The sequence below is a fragment of the Ovis canadensis genome, chromosome 19 (genome assembly GCF_042477335.2).
Source record: "Ovis canadensis isolate MfBH-ARS-UI-01 breed Bighorn chromosome 19, ARS-UI_OviCan_v2, whole genome shotgun sequence".
Lineage (NCBI taxonomy): Eukaryota > Metazoa > Chordata > Mammalia > Artiodactyla > Bovidae > Ovis > Ovis canadensis.
Genome location: NC_091263.1, coordinates 64,198,649 through 64,224,041, shown reverse-complemented (window position 1 = coordinate 64,224,041; position 25,393 = coordinate 64,198,649). Strand labels below are relative to the sequence as shown.

At 38.4% G+C, this 25,393-nt stretch overlaps 1 protein-coding gene across 1 annotated transcript in view; it reads left to right on the top strand.

The window, feature by feature from the left end:
- The window catches only part of DOCK3 (dedicator of cytokinesis 3), a 291,789-nt gene that overhangs the window by 112,897 nt on the left and 153,499 nt on the right, over positions 1–25,393 (top strand). The window contains exons 6-7 of the mRNA XM_069561103.1: positions 881–1,029; positions 20,812–20,896. Coding sequence (XP_069417204.1) covers positions 881–1,029; positions 20,812–20,896 — 234 coding nt within the window. The remainder of the gene's footprint in view (positions 1–880; positions 1,030–20,811; positions 20,897–25,393) is intronic.

Genomic DNA, 25,393 nt, shown 5'->3' with positions numbered 1-25,393 from the left:
AAAAGTGTTCTTTTGGACTAGTTACATTTGAGGAATTTTAATTATCATATAAAATTGTGCTTCTCTATAATAGAAACAGGAATCAAGAATTACAAAATCAAGATTTCACTTCTGAGCAAATAGAACTTTAGTTTTTAAACCTGTGTTCTTAAATGAATCTTTTTGATAAGCAGTTATGTACTGTCATAGCATTTACAGTTTTTACTTGTAAGGTTAAAAGCACTGTGATGTCCATAATTAAGTTCATTAAGATGTTTCCACTTAACTCTCATAAAGGTGAGACTTTTTATTGAACTGAAAAGAGTAGAAATCTGTGACACTGGGGACACATACTGTTTTCAAAAGCTAATTAAAACTAGATGAGGCCTGGAAACCTGGAATGAATCTCACTCCAGAGACTGTAACTTTATGTTGGAGCAGTTCCTTCAAAATAGGGCAAGTGATTCTCTCCCTCCCTCCGGCAACTTGAGTATCCTTCTGGAGAAGCCAGAGATGTTGCTGGATGGTTGAAATCTTCGTGGTAACGTACAGAGTAACTTCTGTCAGTGAAAACCTCTCTAGGTTTCTCTGTTTCTTTTTGTTGTAATTGAGTTTAGTAACTTACTGGAAAATTAATAGTCTAGGATAGAGTAAACAAATGGCATTTTACATGAGCCAGGTCAATTATGTTGTTAGATATCACTTTATAGAGATTTTTAGACAGTAGGAACTAAGGACATTGTTTTAACATTCTTAAATAAGCTTCTCTTTACATTGCCTTTTATTTTTTTAGAGGTTCAGAGAAATGAGCACTTTTCATAGTTTAACTGTTTCTCTTTTTTTTCATTCCCTTTCCATATCCCTTTTTTCATTTCACCCAACACCAAAAATACCCTTTCAGAAACATAAAGTAGATCTTTTCTACAAGCTGCGCCATGTGATGAATGAACTTATTGACCTTCGAAGGCAGCTGCTGTCTGGTCACCTGACTCAGGATCAGGTGCGGGAGGTTAAGCGGCACATCACCGTGCGCCTGGACTGGGGCAATGAGTAAGTATGAATATCATTCGGGCATCTCTCAGTTTCACTTATGATAACTCAGTCCTTATGGAGTTTGTACCTGATCAAAGCTTATCTTTAGGAATGAAAAGACATGGTTGTATTCGCCACTAAGCTTTGATCATGTTTTACAATGAGTAGTTGTTTCTTTTACTTTATAGCAAAGGATATTCACTGGTTGGTTCTACTCACTGAAACTCTGTCAGTCTCTATTTTCAGCCTCTATTTTCACTTCCAGAAAATTAAATAATTGGACCGCATTAACCTCTGGGCTTTCTTCCAGTTCATATTCCTTGGTCGTAGACCTCAGTAATCAGAATACTCTTTTGTTTCATCCTTTAGTATCTTTTAATTTCTTGTGAACTTAGTGTCCTTTACATCTTACAGTCATATAATGAATCTGAGTAAGCATATACTACAAACAGAAACTGTCTACATCTGTACTTCAGAATATTCTTAACTAATTTATCATTCAGAAATAGTCCTATATTTATGCAGTGGGTATGCTTATTTGCTATTGCCATTCAAGTAAAATTATAAGACTTTGACATGGGAAGCTAGAGTAGATAGTACTCAGGTTTTATTTCCTCCAGACTTAATAATTGATATAATTCTCAAATGCTTTTGTCATATTCTCTTAAAATCGGGCCCATTGAACTTTGAAGTGACTAGATTGCTTCCTATTTAAGATATACATATACCTGAAAGTATATTTTAGAACAAGTGTTTAGCTCCTCTCCTCCCCAAGACATCATTGAAATTATTTAAAAAAAAAAAAAAAGAATGGGAGAAGCCCAGCAATAAATGGGAAATATGAGCCTATTTCTAGAAGCTGAAAAATAGATGGAGGATTAGTGACAGAAGAAGCCTATAATATGGAGGAAACCTTAGCTAATGAAGGAGCTGGTTTACCGTGCAGCTGCTAGAATCATGAAGGAAAGGGAGTGTGTGCTGGAGCTTAAAAAAGGAGGTGCTTAAAAGTATATAAAGTAGTAGTTCACTGCCATGAGTGGAAAGCCTGGCAGCCATCTGTTTCCCCTTTAGATGAACGAAGACCAATTGCCTGGTGGGAAACTGGGCAACAAATGTTTGAACTGGGACTTTATTGGAAAGCCTTCCATTGTGACGCATTTAAGGGTTTCGAAGTATAATGACCAGATCCCTTCCACCTACCAGAAAGAGAAACCTGCTAGCCATTCACCCATGTATAAAATCTCTGCATGTCTCTAGTGCCTTTTCGGAGAAGGCAGTGGCAACCCACTCCAGTACTCTTGCCTGGAAAATCCCATGGGCGGAGGAGCCTGGTGGGCTGCAGTCCATGGGGCTGCTAAGAGTCAGACATAATTGAACGACTTCACTTTCACTTTTCACTTTCATGTGTTGAAGAAGGAAATGGCAACCCACTCCAGTGTTCTTGCCTAGAGAATCTCAGGGATGGGGGAGCCTTCTGGGCTTCCGTCTGTGGGGTCACACAGTCAGACACAACTGAAGCAACTTAGCAGCAGCAGCAATGCCTTTTAAATTTGAATGGACAGTCAAGTATTACCAGGTATTTGAAGAAATACTTTCACAGGGAATAACGGGAGATGAATAAAATATCTGGCCCCAGAGAGAGCTTGAGACTAGCAAAGAATGTTAAAAATTCCTGAGTAACAAAGAGAATCAAGAAGATTCATTATGTATTATAAAATGCTATGAAAAAGGAAGAGAGAATAGGACTTCAAAAAAGAATTCAGGAAGAGAACAGGAAGGTAAGATTGTCCCCTTCATTCCCAGAATACTGAAATATCTTTTTTTAAACAAGTTTATTAACATTAGCTTCCCTGGTGACTTCCCTGGTGACTCAGATGGTAAAGAATCTACTTGCAATGCAGGATACCTGGGTTCAATCCCTGGGTCAGGAAGATCTCCTGGAGAAGGGAATGGCCACCCACTCCAGTATTCTTGTCTAGAGAATTCCATGGACAGAGGAGCCTGGTGGGCTACAGTTCATGGGGTCACAAAAAGTCGCACATGACTGAGCAACTAACACACATTAGCATTAGCAGTTTTGTTCACATACCATACAGTTCCCCACATTTTTATTTTTTAATTTGAATTTATTTATTTTTAATTGGAGGATAATTGCTTTACAATATTATATTGGTTTCTGCCTTACATCAACATGAATTAGCCATAGGTATATATATGTCCCTTCCCTCTTCAGCCTCCCTCCCACCTCCTGCCCCATCCTACTCTTCTAGGTTGTCACAGAGCACCAGATTTGAGCTCCCTGCATCATATAGCAAGTTTCCACTGGCTGTCTCATTTTACGTATGGTAATGTGCATGTTTCAGCGCTACTCTCTCAGTTCGTCCACCCTCTCCCCCATCTCTACCTGTGTCCACAAGTCTGTTCTCTGTGTCTGTGTCTCTGTTGCTGCCCTGTAGATAGGTTCCTCAGTGCCATCTTTCCAGATTCCATATGTATGCATTAATATACGATATTTGTCTTTCTCTTTCTGACTTACTTCACTCTGTATAATAGGCTTTAGGTTCATCCACCTCATTAGAACTGAGTCAAATGGGCTCTTTTTTATGGCTAAGTACAGATCACCAATTTAAATCAGACAGTTCAATGATTTTTAGTACATTCACAGACTTAATACAATCATCACCAGAATCAGTTTTATCACCCTTAAAAGAGCTGTGCTTTTTAGTTATCATCTCCCTCATCTATCTCTAAAGATTTGCCTATTCTGGACATTTAATATAAATGGAGTCATATAATTGGTCTTTTATAATTGGCTTAATGTACCCTGCTGTGGGTTTTGGTTTTTCTTCTCCCATTTATTATACTAGGTGTTTGATGGGCTCTTCCAGTCCTAAGTCACCTGGTCTTTGGGTCTGGGAAATTCTCTTCTATCATTTTTTCAGAATTTCCTCTTTATTGCCTTTGTTCTTTTCCTGGAAATATAACATCTGGTTGTTGGATCGCCTAGACTGAATCTCTGTTTACTCTTTCCTCAACCATTTCCTAGCTTTTTGTTTTATTTTCCTACAGATAACAATAATAATTTTAGTTATTTGTGATCTTTCAAAGTGACAGTATCCTGTCCTTATTTGTTTTATTAAATTACAGCCTCTCTTGACTGTTAACAGGATTGCTTGGCACACATCACAGATTCCTTGTATGATATAACATGGATTCAGATGTACCGTAAATCAGACAGTATTCTCTAAATCTAACGTTAGGCAATAAAAATCTTAGCAAATGTAATGTGCATAGCTGGTGATCTTGTCTCCTCTGCTCAAGACAGTAGAATATATATAAAATGGTATCATTGTATTTATTTTAAACAATCAATAATAGTAATTTGCAAACACATCATCACTTTGTGCCAAGCAAAACTGATGGTAATAACAGTTATATAAATCCTATGTTGCAGTTTCACTGCACTATACATATCAGTAAATTCACAAGAGAAATATTTTAGAAATATCAGTACCTCTTTATGATGAAAGTTACAAAACAGACCAATTATATTTTGCAATCAAATCTTAAAACTTAAAAATGATAGCTTGGAAACAAGTTCAAATTGTATTTGAAAAAGACAGAGAACACTGAAGTATCTACCAGCAAAGTACAGAGCTATTCCACCTTCATTAATAACTTTTTCTCAGCAGAGTAGGAACATGCTTGTGTGTGTGTTTGGGGGAGTGTTTATATGTTCATTTTAATAAACAAAAACCAGGAACGTAATTCCGTCCCCCCACATTTTGTAAACCTTCTCCCTCCTTTCTTCTTTGATCCTCCTCTCCAGGTGTTTCTGTATCTTCTTGCCTCCTTTCTCCCTCCCCTTCCACTTCTTTCTTTCCCTAGTTCTTCATTCTATTTTCCCCTCTACCCCTGGAGGAAAATACAGTCACTTAAACTCAAATGACAACTTTGTAGGTCTACTATTATTAAAGGAAAAAGACAAACTGATGGGACTATTCTCTCTGGTTCTCACTTGAACTGAGTAAACCTTTAAAAAATATTCCTTCTTAATTTGAAAGAAGAGATAGTGTACTGCAAAATGAAGTCATTCCATACCATTAGGTTAACTAAAGGAGACTGCTCCATGCAACAGCTGAGCACCGATAACCATATCCGTTGTCCACCTTTTATGCCCTCATAGCTCTACACTTCTTGTTCCACTAACACTTGAAAATACCATAAAATATTGAAGCTTAGCATATGTTGGCATGTTGTGAGTGCACAATCAATATTTTCTGAATGTGTTTTTACATTGTAATTGATGTAATGATGTATTAATCATATATAATTTTAAACTTTGTGCCTTTTTCTTTAGACTCTTAGACCTTATAGCTCTGCCTTTTCAGAATCTATTTCAGAAGCTCTTAATAACAGCTATTAATAGTTTCGTGAGTACATCAACCTCTATCACTGTGGCAAGTACCTGGTCTAACTCGTACGTATAGTTATAATGAAATGCTATTATATTCTTCCAAAACAAGAGCTCTGTTTTACCCTGCGAGGAAAGTAAGGCTCAGAAGCACTTTTTCCTTGTTGCGTAGTGAGTGGTAGAGCTGGTGTTTGTACCCAGAACTGACACCAAAGCCCATATAGTTTATGCAGGGCTTTACCATGATTATTTTTAAGTGTCAGTCTTAAAACCAGGAAAATTATTGTCAGTATCTCTAGTCTGTGGGTTATTTGATCTTTGTTTTGTTATCTGTACTGTATGCCCATAATATATATCTGCTTCAACATGAGTTTGAACTTCCCAGGATAAAAACTAAACTGGTACTATAGTCAATATTTTATTCAGAGTTTAAATTAAATGCAGAGCTCTCCACATCTACATAATAGCCATTTTAATTTTATTCCCTAAGATTAGGCACTAATATTTATTTGGCTGAAAATTTGAAGATTCCAACACTAAATTTACATGGATATACTTGTTGGCCTCATCACCTATGTGCACACTCATTCCATAAATGAAAATTATTAAAATTGTATTAAGTAGCAATCAGCATTTATAATATTGTGTCCTAAAATACAGGAAGGGCATTAAAACAAGGCTGTATTCAAATTAACTAGCCATCATCTCTACTAAAGTCTTCTTTTCAAAGAATAAGTCAATTAATTATATCTTCTCCAAGGGAATTTTAAAATAATTTGTCTAGCAATGTAATTTTAATATGTTAATTTAATATTTTTGACACCTTCCATAAAGATATTGAGAAAAATTTCTTCTCAGTCTCTAATATCATCCATCACCACAATAAATACAGCATAGCTAAGTTAAAGTTACATTAACCCAGGACTACTGACACAGCCTAATTGATCTTTGCCTTAGAAAAATACCTATTCTAGGAGTAAGAAATATTTTACTCTTAGAATAATTTATGGGATTTTTGTATTTCTTTTTTACGTAAAAAGTACAGACTTGAATAAAATGTGAACATTTATGAGCTTTTGTTGAATTAGAATGATGTTTCTATAGATTCCAAGTATCAAATGAGAAAATTGGTTATCTTTTTATTGTGAAGTATCATCATTTGAGACAAATCACCAATAAATTTATACTTTATAGTTATTTTGTTCTGTCTTTCTCTTCCTCTCTATCATATTACTGGGTTTCTTACAGAAAAACCCAAATGAACTTTTTGACCAATCTAATATTTCCCTCCCTTGCCTCTCTTTTGCACCTTCTCTTAGGTTTTCAAAGATCTCAACCCACCCATATCTCTTTCCTCCCACTTAGTTTATGTTCTTCACCAAGGGAATTGCTCTTGGAGGAAGCAACACAAGCAATAATTTGGGTTGTACTATGCGAAAAATACAGCTACTCCGGAGTTTCCTCTGAGTAGATTCTTAGCTAGAACTTGGATAGGTTTATGGTTTAGTACTTTCTTTTTCGGCTTGCCTAATAGTTCAGTTGGTAAAGAATCCGCCTGCAATGCAGAGGAGCCTGGTTTGATTCCTGGATTGGGGAAGATCCCCTGGAGAAGGGATAGGCTACCCACTCTAGTATTTTGGGGCTTCCCTTGTGGCTCAGCAGGTAAAGAATCTGCCTGCAATGTGGGAGACCTGGGTTCAATCCCTGGGTTCGGAAGATTCCCTTGAGAAAGGAACAGCTACCCACTCCAGTATTCTGGCCTGGAGTATTCTGGGCTGGAGAATTCCATGGACTACACCTGCTGGATCATGGAAAAAGCAGGAGAGTTCCAGAAAAACATCTATTTCTGCTTTATTGACTATGCCAAAGCCTTTGACTGTGTGGATCACAATAAACTGTGGAAAATTCTGAAGGAGATGGGAATACCAGACCACCTGACCTGCCTCTTGAGAAACCTATATGCAGGTCAGGAAGCAAGAGTTAGAACTGGACATGGAACAACAGACTGGTTCCAAATAGGAAAAGGAGTATGTCAAGGCTGTATATTGTCACCCTGCTTATTTAACTTCTATGCAGAGTATATCATGAGAAACGCTGGACTGGAAGAAGCACAAGCTGGAGTCAAGATTGCCGGGAGAAATATCAATAACCTCAGATATGTAGATGACACCACCCTTATGGCAGAAAGTGAAGAGGAACTAAAAAGCCTCTTGATGAAAGTGAAAGGGGAGAGTGAAAAAGTTGGCTTAAAGCTCAACATTCAGAAAACGAAGATCATGGCATCCGGTCCCATCTCTTCATGGCAAATAGATGGGGAAACAGTGGAAACAGTGTCAGACTTTATATTTTGGAGCTCCCAAATCACTGCAGATGGTGACTGCAGCCATGAAATTAAAAGACGCTTACTCCTTGGAAGAAAAGTTATGACCAACCTAGATAGTATATTGAAAAGCAGAGACATTACTTTGTCAACAAAGGTTCATCTAGTCAAGGCTATGGTTTTTCCAGTAGTCATGTATGGATGTGAGAGTTGGCCTGTAAAGAAAGCTGAGTGCCAAAGAATTGATGCTTTTGAAGTGTGGTGTTGGAGAAGACTCTTGAGAGTCCCTTGGACTGCAAGGAGATCCAACCAGTCCATTCTGAAGATCAGCCCTGGGATTTCTTTGGAGGGAATGATGCTGAAGCTGAAACTCCAGTACTTTGGTCACCTCATGCGAAGAGTTGACTCATTGGAAAAGACTCTGATGCTGGGAGGGATTGGGGGCAGGAGGAGAAGGGGATGACAGAGGATGAGATGGCTTGATGGCATCACTGACTCCATGGACGTGAATCTGAGTGAACTCCGGGAGTTGGTGATGGACAGGGGGCCTGGCGTGCTGTGATTCATGGGGTCGCAAAGAGTCAGACACAACTTAGCGACTGAACTGACTGACTGACTGACCATCCATGGGGTCACAAAACGTCAGACATGACTGAGCAACTTTCACTTTCACTTTCTCTTTAAGGGCATAGTGATATTTTCCAGCTTCAGGACATCTGAAATTAGTAGAAGCTTCCAATGCCTTCTTGGAGTTCTAATATAATATGTTGTGCCCATCATCATTCAGTAGCTTGTCATACTTAAGTCTGAGATAACCATGTTTAAAGTACGTATGTGTCAAAACTCTTCTGTCAAGTTATCATGTTCAAATAATTTCCTTATACTCACACACATATGTTCATACTTATTCTTTGTGCATCTGTTTTGCTCATCAGCATACCCTGCACTTACCACAGTACCTGCATTTCATAGGCACTACATGAAAATACCTAAGTAGCAGGGTAGGTTTTCCTTATGCCTGTGGGCTGCTCATTCATCAGACTATGTTTTTTGTTCTTTCTGGACTGATGTATTGACACAAAATTATTCTTCAAAATATTTTGATCAAATTGATTATAGTCACTGATAGCCACTAGTATTTAACTTCATTGTTATTATTAATAGTGGAAAGGTGACAGGTATAGTGGAAATATCATGGGTTCAGAGTAAGACAGACCTAGCTTGAGACAAGCTGAACTGTACTTCCTTAATAGGCTGCTTAGTAAACTGGGCTTTGGTTTACTTAGTTATCAGTTCAGTTCAGTCCCTCAGTCGTGTCCGACTCTTTGCGACCCCATGAATCACAGCACGCCAGGCCTCCCTGTCCATCACCAACTCCCAGAGTTCACTCAGATTCACGTCCATGGAGTCAGTGATGCCATCCAGCCATCTCATCCTCTGTCATCCCCTTCTCCTCCTGCCCCCAATCCCTCCCAGCATCAGAGTCTTTTCCAATGAGTCAACTCTTCTCATGAGGTGGCCAAAGTACTGGAGTTTCAGCTTCAGCATCATTCCTTCCAAAGAAATCCCAGGACTGATCTTCAGAATGGACTGGTTGGATCTCCTTGCAGTCCAAGGGACTCTCAAGAGTCTTCTCCAACACCACACTTCAAAAGCGTCAATTCTTTGGCGCTCAGCTTTCTTCACAGTCCAACTCTCAGATCCATACAGGACCACTGGAAAAACCATAGCCTTGACTAGATGGACCTTTGTTGGCAAAGTAATGTCTCTGCTTTTGAATATGCTATCTAGGTTGGTCATAACTTTTCTTTTAAGGAGTAAGTGTCTTTTAATTTAATGGCTACAGTCACCATCTGCAGTGATTTTAAGATGAGTTTAATACTGTGTACTTCTCATAGTTCCTAGAGGGGATATACATAAAATCCTATGTAAAATGCCTATTCCAAGTAAATGTTCAGTAAAAGGTAGCTATTATTAGTTGCATGTTACATTTTATTATTATTTAAATATAAGTATACCATGCTTTCATTTGTTATACATATATGCTCCTTTTAAATACTAGAAAAGGTCACTGCCCACAGAAAATCTTAGTATCTCTAGCTTTTCTCAATTTATTTTGTGGAAGAACTATAAGGTTTGTGCAAAAGTAATTACAGTTTTGGACCATGAATTTTAAATCATTATAACTAGGCTCAAACACATCTTTATTAATCAAAATAGGAATCATTACAATCAACACATTTTTTGCCAATGAGAAATAAGGTAGCTTATTCCTGTAGTGTAAAAATACATGCTTTGGGATTCAGTGAACTCATGGAAAGCATTTTCTGCATCATGCTGGTTATAGAAGCATTTTCCGTGCAAAAAGTTGTCAGGATGTTTGAAGGATGCGGTAGTCCGTTGGTGGGATATCAGGTGATTATGGTGGATGAAACAAAACTTCATTCAACTTTTGAAGCATTGGTTGTATGACATGTGGTCGGGCACTATCATGGAGAAGAACTGGGCCCTTTCTGTTAACCAATGCCTAGCTGTAGCCATTGTGATTTTCAATGAATTTCATCAATTTGCTGAGCATATTTCTCAGATATAATGGTTTCCCCAGTGTTCAGAAAGCAGTAATGGATCAGACTAGCTAACAGTGACCATGACCTTTTTTGATGCAAGTTTGGCTTTGGGAAGTGCTTTGGAGCTTCTTCTCAGTCCAGCAACTGGGCTAGTCATCAATGGTGGTTGTATAAAATCCACTTTTCGTCACAAGTCACAATCTGATCGAGAAATGGTTTGTTTTTGTTGCCTAGAATAAGAGAAGTTCAGTTCAGTTCAGTCGCTCAGTCATGTCCTTCTCTTTGTGACCCCACGAACTGCAGCACGCCAGGCCTCCTGTCCATCACCAACTCTCAGAGTCCACCTAAACCCATGTCCATTGAGTTGGTGATGCCATCCAACCATCTTATCCTCTGTCCCCTCCTCCTCCTGCCCTCAATCTTTCCTAGCATCAGGCTCTTTTCAAATGAGTCAGCTCTTTGCATCAGGTGGCCAAAGTATTGGAGTTTCAGCTTCAACATCAGTCCTTCCAATGAACACCCAGGACTGATCTCCTTTAGGATGGACTGGTTGGATCTCCTTGCAGTCCAAGGGACTGTCAAGAGTCTTCTCCAACACCACAGTTCAAAAACATCAATTCTTCGGTGCTCAGCTTTCTTTTTTTTTTAATTGGAGGTTAATTGCTTTATAATATTGTATTGGTTTTGCCATACATCAGCATGAATCTGCCACAGGTGTACACATGTTCCCCATCCTGAACCCCCCTCCCTCCCCATATCATCCCTCTGGGTCATCCCAGTGCACCAGCCCCAAGCATCCAGTATCATGCATCGAACCTGGACTGGCGATTTGTTTCATATATGATATTATACATGTTTCAATGCCATTCTCCCAAATCATCCCACCATTTCCCTCTCCCACAGAGTCCAAAAGCTTGTTCCATACATCTGTGTCTCTTTTGCTGTCTCGCATACAGGGTTATCATTTCCATCTTTCTGAATTCCATATGTATGCGTTAGTGTACTCTATTGGTGTTTTTCTTAGTCCAACTCTCACATCCATACATGACTACTGGAAAAACCATAGCCTTGACTAGATGAACCTTTGTTGACAAAGTAATGTCTCTGCTTTTTAATATACTGGTTAGTCATAACTTTCCTTCCAAGGAGTAAGCGTCTTTTAATTTCATGGCTGCAGTCACCATCTGCAGTGATTTTGGAGCCCAAAAAAATAAAGTCAGCCACTGTTTCCACTGTTTCCCCATCTATTTGCCATGAAGAGATGGGACCAGATGCCATGATCTTCGTTTTCTGAATGTTGAGCTTTAAGCCAACTTTTTCACTCTCCCCTTTCACTTTCATCAAGAGGCTCTTTGGTTCTTCTTCACTTTCTGCCATAAGGGTGGTGTCATCTGCATATCTGAGGTTATTGATATTTCTCCCAGCAATCTTGACTCTAGCTTTTGCTTCCTCCAGCCCAGTGTTTCTCATGATGTACTCTGCATAGAAGTTAAATAAGCAGGGTGACAATATACAGCCTTGATGTACTCCTTTTCCTATTTGGAACCAGTCTGTTGTTCCATGTCCAGTTCTAATTGTAGCTTCCTGACCTGCATACAGGTTTCTCAAGAGACAGGTCAGGTGGTTTGGTATCTCCCTCTCTTTCAGAATTTTCCACAGTTTATTGTGATCCACATGGAATAAGAGAAGATGATACTTCAAAACAATGATTTTAAAAAAATTTTTAGTTAGCTCATGAGGCACCCACTTCCCAAGCTTTTTCACCTTTCCAACTATCTTCAAATGCTAAGGCTTCCCTGATAGCTTAGTTGGTAAAGAATCCACCTGCAATGCAGGAGACCCCAGTTCAATTCCTAAGTAGGGAAGATCCCCTGGAGAAAGGATAGGCTACCCACTCCAGTATTCTTAAGCTTCCCTTGTGGCTCTCTGGTATAGAATCTGCTTGCAATGTGGGAGACCTGAGTTCATTCCCTGGGTTGGAAAGATCCCCTTGACAAGGGAAAGGCTATGCATTCCAGTATTATGTCCTGGAGGATTCCATGGACTGTATAGTCCTTGGGGTCACAAAGAGTGGGACACGACTGAGCAACTTTCACTTCACTTCACTTCGAATGCCAAATGACTGTAGAATGGTTGAATGGTTGATATTGAGTCCTTTGGCAACTTCTCATGTAGTTTTAAGAAGATCAGTTTTGATGATTGCTCTCAGTTGGTCACTGCCAACTTCCAGTGGCCAGGCACTGTGCTCCTCATCTTCAAGGCTCTTATCTCCTTTGCAAAACTTCTTGAACCACCACCGCACTGTACGTTTGTTAGCAGTTCCTGAGCCACATGCATTGCTGATGTTGCAAGTTGTATCTCCTGTTTTACGGCCCATTTTGAACTCAAATAAGAAAATTACTTGAATTTGCTTTTTGTCTAACATCATTTCCATTGTCTGAAATAAATATAAAATAAACAAAGTAATAAGTCATTAGCAAAAAACAGAGTAAGAAATGTGCTTTAAAATGTTTTTTAAAATGTATTTTAAATGATGTAATTAAAATAACATAATCACATTTATTAAGACTGTATTCCAATATCAAACGGCAAATTTCAGCAATGCAAAAACTGCAGTTATGTTTACACCAACCTAATAAGTCCTAAATGCCTTAAAACATCCATCAGATATTATTAGTTAACTTCAGGTTATTTTCTGTTCTGTGGTTCAGATGAGGAAACCCAGAAGGAAGAAGATACGGTAGAACAGAGGGTGTCCCTGTTCTACTGGTTAAGAATCCACCTGTTAACATAGAAGACTTGGGTTCGATCCCTGATCCAGGAAGGTCGCACATGATGCAGAGCAACTAAGCCTGTGTGCCTCAACTATTGAGCCTATGCTGTAGAGCCTGGGGGTCACAGGTACTGAGCCCACGGGCTATACAACTACTGAAGCCCATGCAGCCTAGAGGCTGTGCTCTGCTCAAGAGAAACCACTGCCATGAGAAGCCCCCACAACACAGCTAGAGAGCAACAAAAACTCAGCACAGCCAAACAGAAATAAAGAAGTAAAATTATATTTAAAAAGAAAATATAATATGGAACATTCAAAAGACATGTAAAATTCAAAGAATTTGTTAGATTCAGAACTTTTGAGAGGCACACCTAAAAGAAGGTAGGAGCAGAAATATGTCTCATTCACTGCTGTGTCCCTTAGTTCAGCATGAGCCTAGCATAGAGTAGGTGCTAAGAAATATTTATTGAATTATTGAAATTATTGAATGATTAATCCATTAATTATTGTGATTCATAACATTGTCATTATAGTGTTAATAACAAGTTACTAAAGAAGACTAAATATTTTTATGAAGACTGTTCATCTAAGCTTTCCCAGTGGTTCAGAGGGTAAAGAATTTACCTGCAGTACAGGAGACATAGGTTCAGTCCCTGGGTCGAGAAGATCCCCTAGAGGAGGAACTGGAGACCCACTCAGTATTCTTGCCTGGAAAATTCCGTGGACAGAGGAGCCTGGTGGCTAAGTCCTAAAGGTCACAAAGAGTTCAACACCACTGAGCTATTAAACACACATTCACCTAAGCCATTAGTAAGACCATTTGGAAGCAGTTCTCTACTACATCTGTATGTTGTTGTTGTTCAGTCACTAAGTTGTGTCCAACTTTTTCGACCCCATGGATTGCAGCATACCAGGCTCCTCTGTCCTCCACTATCTCCCAGAGTTTGCTCAAATTTATGTCCATTGAGTCAGGGATCCTGTCTGACTGTCTCGCCCTCTGTCGCCCTCTTCTCCTTTTGCCTTCAGTCTTTCCCAGCATCAGAGTCTTTTCCAATGAGATGGCCCTTTCCATCAGGTGGCTAAAGTATTGGAGCTTCAGCTTCAGTATCTGTCCTTCCAATGAGTATTCAGGGTTGATTTCCTTTAGGATTCACTGGTTTGATCTCCTTGCAGTCGAAAGGACTCTCAAGAGTTCCCCAGCACAATTTGAAAGCATCAATTCTTTGGCGCTCAGCCTTCTTTATAGTCCCACTGTTACATCCATACATGACTAATGGAAAAACCATAGCTTTGGTTAGACGGACCTTTGTTGGCAAATTAATGTCTCTGCTTTTTAATATGCTGTCTAGGCTTGTCATAGCTTTTCTTCCAAGGAGTAGATGTCTTTTAATTTAATGGCTGCAGTCACTGTCTGCAGTGATTTTGGAATACAGGAGCCTAAAATCTGTCACTGTTTCCATTTTTTACCTCTTCTATTTGCCATGAAGTGATAAGACCGGATGCCATGATTTTAGTGTTTTGAATGTTGAGTATTAAGGTAGCATATTCACTCTCTTCTTTCACCCTCATCCAGAGGCCCTTTAGTTCCTCTTCACTTTCTGCCATTAGAGCGGTATCACCTGCATCTGAGGTTTTTATTTCTCCTGGAAATCTTGATTCCAGCTTGTGATTCATCCGGCCTGGCATTTCATGTGATGTACTCTGCATATAGGTTAAATAAGCAGGGTGGCAATATACAAACTTGGTGTACTTCTCTCCCAATTTTATAACTACGTCTATATGTAGATACATATGTAGTTGTATGCCTCCTGCTTGTGTCTATCTGTTTAGGAGTCTTTTTTTGGACATTCTCTTTAATCACAATCCTTGTACTCTAAGTCATGTTTTAGCTAATGATATAACACATAATGATAATTGTAACACCGGAAGCAGTTCACAGTGCCTGGAAGTGTAGTAGTGCTTTACATGGATTAATCCTTACACTAGTCTCAGTTCAGTTCAGTTCAGTCGCTCAGTCATGTCCGACTCTTTGCGACCCCATGAATCGTAACACGCCAGGCCTCCCTGTCCATCACCAACTCCTGGAGTTCACTCAGACTCAAGTCCATGGAGTCAGTGATGCCATCCAGCCATCTCATCCTCTATCATCCCCTTCTCCTCCTGCCCCCAATCCCTCCCAGCATCAGAGTCTTTTCCAATGAGTCAGCTCTTCGCATGAGGTGGCCAAAGTACTGGAGCTTCAGGTTTAGCATCATCCCTTCCAAAGAAATCCCAGGGTTGATCTCCTTCAGAATGCACTGGTTGGATCTCCTTGCAGTCCAAGGGACCCTCAAGAGTCTTCTCCAACACCACAATTCAAAAGCATCAATTCTTCAGCACTCAGCCTTCTTCACAGTCCAACTCTCACATCCATACATGACCACAGGAAAAACCATAGCCTTGAGTAGACGGACCTTTGTTGGCAAAGTAATGTCTCTGCTTTTGAATATGCTATCTAGGTTGGTCAGAACTTTTCTTCCAAGGAGTAAGCGTCTTTTAATTTCATGGCTGCAGTCACCATCTGCAGTGATTTGGGAGCCCCCCAAAATAAAGTCTGACACTGTTTCCACTGTTTCCCCATCTATTTGCCATGAAGTGATGGGACCAGATGCCATGATCTTCGTTTTCTGAATGTTGAGCTTTAAGCCAACTTTTTCACTCTCCCCTTTCACTTTCATCAAGAGGCTTTTTAGTTCCTTTTCACTTTCTGCCATAAGGGTGGTGTCATCTGCATATCTGAGGTTATTGATATTTTCTCCCGGCAATCTTGACTCCAGCTTGTGCTTCTTCCAGTCCAGCGTTTCTCATGATGTACTCTGCATATAGGTTAAATAAGCAGGGTGACAATATACAGCCTTGACATACTCCTTTTCCTATTTGGAACCAGTCTGTTGTTCCACGTCCAGTTCTAACTCTTGCTTCTTGACCTGCTTACATATTTCTCAAGAGGCAGGTCAGGTGGTCTGGTATTCCCATCTCCTTCAGAATTGTCCACAGTTTATTGTGATCCACACAGTCAAAGGCTTTGGCATAGTCAATAAAGCAGAAATAGATGTTTTTCTGGAACTCTCTTGCTTTTTCAATGATCCAACAGATGTTGGCAATTTGATCTCTGGTTCCTCTGCCTTTTCTAAAACCAGCTTGAACATCTGGAAGTTCACGGTTCACATATTGCTGAAGGCTGGCTTGGAGAATTTTGAGCGTTACTTTACTAGCATGGGAGATGAGTGCAATTGTGCAGTAGTTTGAGTCTTCTTTGGCATTGCCTTTGGGATTGGAATGAAAACTGACCTTTTCCAGTCCTGTGGCCACTGCTGAGTTTTCCAAATTTGCTGGCATAGTAAGTGCAGCACTTTCACAGCATCATCTTTCAGAATTTGAAATAGCTCCACTGGAATTCCATCACCTCCACTAGCTTTGTTCCTAGTGATGCTTTCTAAGGCCCACTTGACTTCACATTCCAGGATGTCTGGCTCTAGGTGAGTGATCACACCATCGTGATTATCAGGGTCGTGAAGATCTTTTTTATACAGTTCTTCTGTGTATTCTTGCCACCTCTTCTTAATATCTTCTGCTTCTGTTAGGTCCATACCATTTCTGTCCTTTATCGAGCCCATCTTTGCATGAAATGTTCCCTTGGTTATCTCTAATTTTCTTGAAGAGATCTCTAGTCTTTCCCATTCTGTTGTTTTCCTCTCTTTCTTTGCACTGATCACTGAAGAAGGCTTTCTTATCTGTTCTTGCTATTCTTTGGAACTCTGTATTCAGATGCTTGTATCTTTCCTTTTCTCCCTTGCTTTTTGCTTCTCTTCTTTTCACAGTTATTTGTAAGGCCTCCTCAGACAGCCATTTTGCTGTTTTTCATTTCTTTTCCATAGGGATGGTCTTAATCCCTGTCTCCTGTACAATGTCACGAACCTCATTCCATAGTTCATCAGGCACTCTGTCTATCAGATCTAGACCCTTAAATCTATTTCTCACTTCCACTGTATAATCATAAGGGATTTGATTTAGGTCATACCTGAATGGTCTAGCTGTTTTCCCTACTTTCTTCAATTTAAGTCTGAATTTGGTAATAAGGAGTTCATGATCTGAGCCATAGTCAGCTCCCGGTCTTGTTTTTGCTGACTGTATAGAGCTTCTCCATCTTTGGCTGCAAAGAATATAATCAGTCTGATTTCGGTGTTGACCATCTGGTGATGTCCATGTGCAGAGTCTTCTCTTGTGTTGTTGGAAGAGGGTACATACACTAGTCTATGATAGTAGAAAAGAGTCAAGAAGAGTCCTGCTTGTGGGAGAGTCAAGATACAAACTAGGCAATCCAATATCAGAGAACATGCTCCTAACCGCTCTGATGCACTACCTTCCTTTGCTGTGAGAAGAGACTAAGTTGACCATCCCCTGCACTTAACCGTTCACTATTTTTAGAGTATTCTATAGGAAGAAAGAGCCAGGAATCTCTTTTACAGGGTGCAGTTTTAGTGGACATGTGTTGTTTCTCCCTGTGCAGCATCTCTGCCTTCTTCTCTGAGGAGAGTTCTTCAGTTTAGCTCTTGGAAACTGTTCTCCTTCCATTGAAGATGATCTTAGAAGGAAATCAGCATTCGGTTTAATTAGATCACCTGTTAATCATTTTCTTACTTTTAAGATAATGAATGGCAACCCACTCCAGTACTCTTGCCTGGAAAATCCCATGGATGGAGGAGCCCGGTAGGCTGCAGTCCGTGGGGTCGCGAAGAGTCCGACACGACTGAACGACTGACTTCACTTTTGCTTTTCACTTTCATGCATTGGAGAAGAAACTGGCAGCCCACTCCAGTGTTCTTGCTTGGAGAATCTCAGGGATTGGGGAGCCTGGTCGGCTGCTGTCTATGGGGTCGCACAGAGTTGGATACGACTGAAGTGACTTAGTGGCAGCAGCAAGATAATGAAACAGGAAACAACGGTACTATGTTCTAGCGACTTCTAGGAGAGTTAAAGCACTTTGCTATTAGGGGAGAATTAACATGCTGGATATGAACATTTGCTTGGCTCAAAACTACTCTTATTTCCTGTATCTACCATCATTTGGTACATGATAGATCCTCAGCGAGTGTCTTTGATGTGAGTTGATGGATATATGGGTGAATAATTGAATGGACAGGCCAGCTAAGGTTTTCACAGTGCTAAGGTAGAGTTTTCATAGATGCCTCCAGACATGCTCCTGGAGACTGCATGTGGTGCACTCCCACTGGGCACATACTCTCATAGCCTTACTGACTTAGATCCATGTGGATTTTTTCTTAAGTTATTGTAATGAAAATATCTGTTTTGATTGGATTATTTGTACAGTCTTTCTTTTTGTTATTATAATATTGAGACTACCTCCTGTATTTTGTGACAACCAGTGGTTAAAGAATATGCATGAAATCTTTGTTTTTGTATTTAAAGAAGTTTTCACACCATGACTACAGAAAATTTGTAAAATGTTTTAGGTTGATAAATTGTCTAATTTCACTTTCTTATACAAATTCTATTATCATTTTTGTGATCTTTCCACTGTTTGATATCATAACTTCATTATCTTTAAATTATAAATTGGTATTTGAGGTCAAATATCAATTTTATATCATAACTTCATTATCTTTAAATTATAAATTGCTTTTTAAGATGAGAAAGATAGAAAGGATGGACTTCAACTATATCTTGCTCTCCATGACACTGCTGCCTTTACATGCTATAAGTATTAGAAGCCAGAGGCCTGGCATTATTTCAGAGAAATTAAGAATAATTAATAAGAGCTGATTGAATGGAGTACATCTTTGATGTATGAAGATAGGAAATAAAATCTCTTACAGATTTAAGTGCATTAACTTCAGGAATCATATTTGATGGCATGGGTTTACCTTTAAACTATGAACTATTGTAGTTAAGGCCAACAGTATATTACTGATTTTCTCATCATGAAAAACTAAATGTTTATTTTTTTTAGCATTTAGTACCAAAAAATTGTTTCCTCTTTAAAAACTCACATTTCTCTATTGTAGAATAAAACAAATTATAGTAATAGATAACAGAAAAATATGAGATTTTTATCCTTTAATAGGAAAATAGGTTTCTTTTTTCTTTCCTGCCAAAAACTATACATCTAAATTTTAATTTTTGGTCATAGTAATCATACTAGTCTTTGTGATTAGTGTATTTACTTATGGCTTCTTCATGTAGGTTTGAGTTCCCATTTGTATTTTATCAGTCTCATTTCTTATTACAATTTCTTGAACCTCTTGATATAAAATATAAAAAAATAAAAACCTTTTCCTATAAAATAGGGTATAAATTATAATAAAATAATTTTGCATTTTGGATGTATACATGACTTATTTCAAATAAGAGTTTCAGATCTCAGTGTAATGTAGTAAAGGTTTATTTCTCAGTGGGAGTTTTATGCACAGAAAGAGCCTAGTGAATTTGTTAGCGTATGTTAGCATTCTAAACATAGTTCATAATCTAGGTGAAGAGAAATATATGTATACTTCTCCTTCCATCATCTGTGGAATACTTTGCTGGGTGCAGTAATTCATAACACTTGTTTTAGAGTAGGGTGATTACAGAGCATCTCTGAAACCCTGATGAGAGTTACAGGCCCTCCTCTCAGAGAAAATGAATACATGAAGACATTCACATACTTGTATAGGTAGTTGCGGGGTTCCACAACCCCCTAATTCCATTAGCCTCCAGATTTAGAGCTGTTATTCTAGAGAGTGAGAAAGGACCTAATATGTACTGAAAATAAATTATATACCGTATTTGAACCTAAGAGCTCTTCCGGTACAGAGTTATTTCCGGTGTCCTATATTGCCTCCTAACCAACCATTAATCATCATCACTTGTTCCCCTGCCCAAGTTACACCAGATCTTTGAAGTTTTGTTTTCTTCAATAGTAGTGCTCTCTGGTTAAACTTCCATCTAAGATGTCTTAAGATATTGGCTAATGTGTGGTGAAGTCTTTACTATAACCCAACGTCAATATTAATTAAGTTGAAAATGAAATAAAATGCAACCAAAACATGCATTTCTTTGAGTTTAATACTTTTAGGAGGTAATTGTTTTCCTTTTTTTGTGGCCATACCACATGCCTTGCAGGATCTCAATTCCCTAACCAGGGATTGAACCTGTGCCCTCAGCACTGAAAGTACAGAGTTTTGGACCTCCTGGAATTCCCAGAAGCTTATTTTTGATTTTGACTTTGAAATCCGTATCTACTTGGACACTAGTTTTTTTTATCCTAGTGAAAGTAATGCATGATTGAGCCTTGTTCATACTTGCAGGCTAGGGGGAAATAGAAAAATAAACGTGACTTATTAATAATATGAGAAAAGAAAATCCATCCATAATGAACTCAAGCAATCTGTTAACAAACGTGATACTGAATGAATCCTTTTTTAGCATTACAGGGAGAACTGCTTGATGACTAAAATTGTCACAGTCTTAAAATTCCTGGCCTCATTTATTTATCTAAAGGTGAACATTGTTGTTCATGTCTGACTCTTTGTGAGTCACAGTTCAGCTGGATAAAGGCATGTTTCTGCTAAGGCAGCATCTGAACCTCTGTCCACAAGGTCATGGCTGGCATAGGCTTCCAGGCTTATAAAGAGAGGTGAGTAATCTGAGGACACGGCATGCTGAATGTGGTCTTTCTCTTTCCTAGGCATTTGGGCCTGGATCTGGTGCCTCGAAAGGACTTTGAAGTAGTGGATTCAGACCAGATCAGTGTCTCAGACCTCTATAAAATGGTAAGAAATATTACACAGGGTAGTTTGTTCCTGCACACTTAATTTTTTTCTCTCATTATTTCTAATTATATTATGAAACAATATTGCTAAAATCATTCACCTTTGTCTCAAGTGTATTTAAGGGGGTCTTCCTTATCAGGACAGTACCTATCATACTCAATCTCTAAAGGGAATTACTGTGTAGGGCTGTTGGGCTTACTGTAATGTCTAGGGGTCATTTCTCAGTTGGTTTTGCTGGTGAAGAGAGTTCCTTCAGCATGAAGAAGTTACTAAAAGAGAAGATACTGAAGCTGAAAAGAGCCAGTTATTAGTTAATGTAGTGATTAACCCTGGAAATAAAGTACCAGCATTTCCTAAAAATTTTTTTATTGAGTTATAGTTGATGTACATTGTTGTGTTAGTTTCTGGTGTATAGCAAGGTGATTCAGTTTTATGTGTGTATGTGTGTGTATGTATTCTTTTTCAGATTCTTTTCCATTATAGGTTATTATAAGGTATTGAATATAGTTCCCTGTGTTATACAGTAGAATGTTGTTTATCAGTGTACCAATACTTCTAAGATAAATCTTTAACTATCTGTTGGTTATTATAAAAGTATATTGAATTGATTGATGACCAGGGTGGGTGACATTTTGCAGGCTGAGTGAGAAGAAGTAACTAAAACAAAGGTATGAAATTTTATAGTAAAACAAATAAACATAAGAAATCTCAGGTGATTATTAAGCTTAGACTAAGGGACTGGGTCAAGCCTCACTTTGAGGAGAATATATTTGAGGTGAGACTATATTGGTGAGAATTACAAGTTTTAGAAAACATTATAAACTTCTGTTGAAAATGTAATATTTTTAGGGAATGCAGAGGATGCAAAGTATGTTGCTTGGTCAAGGACCACAGAAAATTTGCCTAAATAACATACACAAATGACATATCAGTTGCTTCTGTATATTTGCTTATATATATTTATAAGAATACAAAAGCATTTGTGTTCAGTTGTCATAAAGTGATAGGTGTGAAATTAAAGATGAACATGACATTCTTTTTCTTAAGAATGTCACCATCTAGGATATTGGTTGCTCTTTCTAGGGTATGGAGGATCAGATAATATTTCTTCCCAGGACAATACAAGTATGATTTTGCATACAAAATTCTACACTCAATTTTAGGGAATTGATAGTTGCCTCTGAAACCCATGCATGGTCCCCATGTTTAAAAATTACTCTAGTGAGATCAGATAGACCACAAACAAGGATGTTTATGAGCTGCATGTAATAATTAAGATATACACTCCTGCTGTTAGAGGGAGTGACTGATATCCTGGGGCTGAGAAAAATCTATGAAAACTTCCAATTAAAGCTTCCAGGCAAGTGATACTTAAGATGAGTCTTGAAGGATGAACAGGGCTTCAACCGAAAAGCAAGCCAAAGGAAAAGACATCCCAAAATGGCACAGAGCATAGGGAGGTAGTAATTCCAGCAAACTGTAAGATACTTGGTAACTTTGACATATAAGTACGGGTTAGCAATTGTGAGATAAAACCAAGAAAGAGACATCAGCCAGATCATGCAAGCCTTTGTAAGCCCCAAGTTGATAGAACTATTACTCTGATAGAACCATGGAGTGATGTGATTGGATGTGGGTTCTAAATGCTGAAGTGAAGTCGCTCAGTCGTGTCCGACTCTTTGTGACCCCATGGACTGTAGCCTACCAGGCTCCTCTGTCCATGGGATTTTCCAGGCAATAGTCCTGGAGTGGATTGCCATTTCCTTCTCCAGGGGATCTTCCCAACCCAGGGATCGAACCCAGGTCTCCCGCATTGTAGACAGATGCTTTACCACCTGAGCCATGCTGAGAGAGTATAAAATGCAGAAGACTGGAATGAGGGAGGAAAGAGACCATGGAAATGATTCAGACAAGAAATAATGGCTAGGCAGCAATAGGAATGGAGAAGAAATACCATGGAGAATGCAGATGAATTTTGGTGATAATTAGATTGGAGAGTGAAGGAGACAGAGAATCTTGAAAGTAGTAAGAAAAAAGAAATTTGTCACTTATAAAAAAACCCTTATAAGACTAACAGCATATTTCTCAGCAGAAACTTTGCAGGCCAGGAGAGAGTAGGATGAGACAAAGTGCTGGAAGAAAAAAGCTGCCAACCAAGAATATTTCACCTAGCGAAGTTGTCCTTCAGAAACAGAGGAATTAGGAAGATTTTCCCAGACACAGAAAAGCTACAGGAGTTCTTCACTCCTAGAACTGCCTTACAAGAAATGCTGAAGGTTCTTTAGGCTGAAATGAAAGGGTGCTAACTAGTAACATAAAAACATATGATGATGTAAAATGCAATGGTAAAGATAAGTATATAGTCAAATTCAGAATACTCCAATACTGTAATAGGGTGATATATAACTCTTAATATGAATGTTAAAAGATAGAAAACATAAAAATAACTATAACCCCTGTGACAAATAGAATGGAAGTTCCTCAAAATATAGAAAGTAGAACTACTGTATGGTCCAGCAACCCACTTCTGGTGACAGGGCCAAAGGAACTAAAATCAGGATCTCAAAGAAATAGCTTTACTTCCATGTTTATTAAAGCATTGTTCATAGTAGCCAAGACATGGGAAAAACTTGTGTCTTCATTGATGGATGAGTGGGTAAGAAAAAGGTGGTGTGTCTATACAGTGGAATTATTATTCAGTCGTAATAAAGAAGGAAATCCTGCCATTTGCATCTTGGGTGAACCTTGAGAACACTATGTTGTTAGGTGCATTAAGTCAGAGAATGGCAAATACTTTATGATCTCACTTGTATACAGAATTTTTAAAAAGTTGAATTCATACAAACAGTAGATTGGTGGTTGCTAAGAGCTGGGGAATGGGAGAAATGAGGTTTTGGTTGAAGGGTACAAGCTTCCAGTTACGAGAACATTGATTTCTGGGAATCTAAAACATGGTGACTGTAGTTAACAATAATGCATTATATACTTGAAAATTACCCAAGGAGTAGATCTAATTGTTCTCACCACAGTAACAACAGAAAGGTAAATGTTAGATGAAGGAGGTGTTAACTAACCTTGTTGTGGTATTCACTTTGCCATATATACAGTATCAAATCACCACATTGTATGCTTTAAGTTCATACAATGTTTATGCCAATTATATATCAATAAAGCTAGAAAACGTTTCCCAGAACTTTTAGATAGGAGTACTCATATTTAAAAAGCCTGAATATTTATCACTTAATAGTGACATTTCAGCTCACTAAAGCTGAAAGTTTCTGGAGTGAAAAATAGGTCACCTGCTAAAGGATTTGTTGTAAGAACAGCATTTGTCTTCCTAATGCAATATTGAAAACTAGAAAATAATGAGAAATTGCCTTTAAAATTCTGAGGGAAGATAAAATTTAACCTAGAATTCTGTATTTACTCAGCCACTCTATCCATCAAGTACGGAAGTAGCCTAAAGAAAACTTTGATTGCTCAAAATCTCAAACCTTTTTCTTTAATCCCTTTTCAGGAAACAATAGAGAAATAAGTTATATATTTGACATGAAGAAGTAAATGAAAAGATACTTAAATGTCCCATCCAGGAAAGAGATTCTAACTCAAACAGGAGGGGCAAAGAATTCTTAGGTTAACATCAGTGGGAAGGTGCAGGATGACAGTTGTGTGACAGACCTAGAGAGTAACTGGTCCATGATAAAGCAGGAGGGCAGCCAGGTGGGATCTGCTACTGAAAGGTGTTTTATAGAGCTGTGGGCAGGGAGGTGGTTGTAGAAGAGACCCTATAATTTAAATAAATCCAGTACAAAATCATAAAGTAGTAGAAGAAAGAAAATTTAATTGAAGTACATTCCTTGGCTCAGAAGTGAACTATATATAAAAGTTATAATACTATAAATAAGTTTTAACCATACTTGTGAGCTACTGGGAAGACAGATGAAATAGATGTAAACAAGTGTGAAAATCTTCAGCTACCATAAGAAGCCAGTAGATAAATCTCAGACTGGATTTAAAAAAGAGCAGTATAAGTATGACATTTTGAAATATATGATAAATGCTAGAAAAAAACACAGTAAAGACTGGAAGTTGCTTATCTCTGGAGAATGGTACTGGGTGAATGGAGGACTGATTTTTTTATTGCAAGCCTTTAGAACTATTTACCTTTTAATCAATGTTCTTTTGAAATCAATGTTTATACTTCCATTTCTAGATTTAAATCAATTGATTAGATTATTTATTATAACCATCAAGCATCATTTCGTTGGTGATCCTGACCAGATATATATGTCTTACATTTCCTTGTAAGACCCAAAGTATCTAACACAATTCCCAGTGTATATAGCAGGCAATTAATTGTGTTATTCAACTGAATAGAATACCTCAAGCTGCACTCCCCTTCCCCACCATGTCGTTAGACCTTTATGAACTAATGTACCAGAGACTCCAAAGGGCTAAAAACGACTTCTCTGTGGGGTAAAATTTGGCAGAGGCAAT